Source organism: Plectropomus leopardus, unplaced genomic scaffold, assembly GCF_008729295.1.
Source record: "Plectropomus leopardus isolate mb unplaced genomic scaffold, YSFRI_Pleo_2.0 unplaced_scaffold27818, whole genome shotgun sequence".
NCBI lineage: Eukaryota > Metazoa > Chordata > Actinopteri > Perciformes > Serranidae > Plectropomus > Plectropomus leopardus.
The window spans coordinates 1-2,721 of NW_024630288.1; the positions used below are offsets into that span (position 1 = coordinate 1).

At 44.4% G+C, this 2,721-nt stretch overlaps 1 protein-coding gene across 1 annotated transcript; it reads left to right on the forward strand.

Annotated features, from left to right (window-relative positions):
* Positions 1-1,213: 1,213 nt before the first annotated feature.
* Positions 1,214-2,444, forward strand: LOC121937903 (PEX5-related protein-like; the record flags this gene model as incomplete). Its single annotated transcript, XM_042481193.1, has 3 exons — positions 1,214-1,334; positions 1,990-2,077; positions 2,346-2,444. Coding segments are annotated over 3 exons (308 nt in total), but the record flags the coding sequence as incomplete, so codon positions are not given.
* Between the last annotated feature and the right edge of the window lie 277 nt (positions 2,445-2,721).

Genomic DNA, 2,721 nt, shown 5'->3' on the forward strand with positions numbered 1-2,721 from the left:
AGACGACTTTGTGTTAGTTTCAGCTTTAATCAGACTTTGGATGAATTGTTTAGAAACAGCAGGACGCATCGCTCCGTGTCTCATCCGGCCGCTCGTGCTGAGCTCTCATTATTATTACCAGAGGCAGATGTAATGTTTTGGGGGCCCGGGGCCACAAGCACATGAGCTTATTTTCAGTCTTTCTCTAACTGTGAATGTCGGCAGGCTGTCGGCAGCTATAGGAGAAGTAGGCCGACTCAAAAGTTTTTAATTCCTGAGTAAAATGATTAACAGCACAGAAGTTTGACAGAAGCTGAAGTCAGAGTCCTGCAGTCAGGAGAGGTTGGCCTATTATCAGCACAATGTGCTTCAATTTACCTGAAGTTTGTTTCAGATGGAGCTTTTCATTTTTATATAATGCTGGAAAGTTTAATCAGTGAGTTTTGTTTCAAATGTAAAGTTCATTATAGATAAAATCTATTAGTATTACCATTATTATTATTAAAAGGAAGTTAAATATGAGAGATGAATCTTTAATATTTGGTGATTCGGCTCATATTCGGCTCGGTTCTCCTCCTCACCTCTCTCTGAAACTTTTTTTTTTTTTTTTTTTTAAATCAACCTGAAATGATTCTTAGAAAGTGGCGTTTACGACATTTCAGGCTCTTTTATTTGTGTTCATTGTTTCTTCGAGAGCCTCCAGCTGAGCGGCCGTCACACTGAAAGCAGCTTCAGTTTGTTTTTCGCCGCCTCGCCTTCGATTTTTGTTCATTTTGTTGAAGGGACTCAGTCGGCTGATGTTAATCTGAGCTTTTAATGTGATGAGAGAGGAACTTCCTGTTTCACCTCTTTGCCCTTTATGCACTCAAACAGCTGTTATTGTTTAACCCTTTCAAACCTGAGCTAATTGGATTGGTTTTTACAGGTTTTTTAAAAAATTTCTTTTAATATTTTGTTATCGCTTTTTGGTTTGTTTTTTTTGTCCAGAGAGAGAGGGTGATGATCAGCTGAACAAGAAATGACCCAAAAATGAGCACAAAATTATTAAAAAGTTACAGGAAAATTAATCACAATAAAAGAGAGAAAAAAGTTTCTTTGAGGAAAAAAAGGAAATGAACATAAATAAATGAAACATATAAAAATGATATTTATGACCACTGATATTTTTGTCGAGTCCTTATGAAAAAGAATTCTGTCATCGAGTAATTGTCTTGCCATTATGATGTGTCCACAGTCAGTCTGTCGTCTCCTCTGGACAAATGGGACGAGGTGAACCTGGACGTGGACGACGGAGGACACAAGAGGAGACACGAGAAGCGCTGCACCTCCCACCACTCGTCCAGCGAACTGCTGTGGTAACTATGAACGTCCAACAGGAAACACGTCCCTCACCAATAAAGAGACGGTCCTCACGTGAGACCGCTCTGTCTCCACAGCAGAAAGACACAGACACTTTTCAAACCGGTGCTACACGAGCAGAGACAACCCAGAAAAAAGAAACGTCTTAGTCTCACAGGTGCATCAGTCTTAGCCGCGCAGAGTCCTCCAGGAGGACACAGTGGACGCTTTGATGGGCTGACTGGGACCCGTTAAAGAGTCCCCGGATCTGACGGGGACGAGACGCTGAGCTCTGAGTTTAAATCAGGGACACACAATACGGACGTGGAGGATTTTAGGATGTTTGTAGATTTTAGGAAATGACTTGAGTTTTACGTCATTTGTAGGATTTTAGGATTTTTTTGGTTACAGTGTTTGTGTACTCAAGGATGGATTTTCTGAAGTTTACATGGAGTTTAGGATATTTCTACAATTTAGGGATATTTCCAGGACATCAGGGGTTTAGCTGAACCTCCGTCAGCCGTCAGGATCCGGGTTTGATGCTCAGATTGTGAGTTGAGTATCAGGTCTTCAGAGTTCGCTCAGCCTGCAGGGGGCGCTAACGCGACGCTGACGTGATGCTAACGGGATGCTAACGTGATGCTAACGCGGCTCTGTGTTTGGTCCCTTCAGGTCTGCTGAGTTTAAAACGGATCCGCTGACGAAGAACTCCTTCGACATGCGCAGCTTCGATGATCTCGACTTCATTTCCTCCTCACAGGTGAGCCGCCGCAGATCGGTCGACCCAAAAACTCTGAGAGCCAAAAACCGCAGGAAGCACACACAGTGTGTAGTTCAGGGAGCGTGGGATAATGGGACGCTCCCCGACACGCTCCTGTGCTTTAACCGCTCGTTAAATACGAGCAGAAGGAGCGTCTGACTGTTTTAGCGTCTGTTGTTTTGACTTTACTGTCACACCGACGGCTGCTGCTGACGTGTGTGTGTGTGTGTGTGTGTGTGTGTGTGTGTGTGTGTCTGTGTGTGTTCAGGACTGCACGGTGTCCAGACAGCGCAGAAGGACTCGTTCCCTTCTGGCCAGACACGAGTCTCTGGAGGACGAGTTTGTCAGAGCAAAGGCTGCTGTGGAGGTATAAATACACACACACACACACACACACACACACACACACACACAATGTCCTCAGTGTCCATACGTAAGCGCTTGCTTTTCAGAAAAGTTTGAAAGGTAAGGACATTTTTTGGAAAAGTTCATCCTCAGACTGTCCCCTCTCTGAAGTTTAATTTTCTAACAAAACCTCTCCCGTCCTCACGCCGTCCTCACACTGTCCTCACATTGTCCTCACACTGTCCTCACGCTGTCCTCACACTGTCCTCACATTGTCCTCACACTGTCCTCACGCTGTC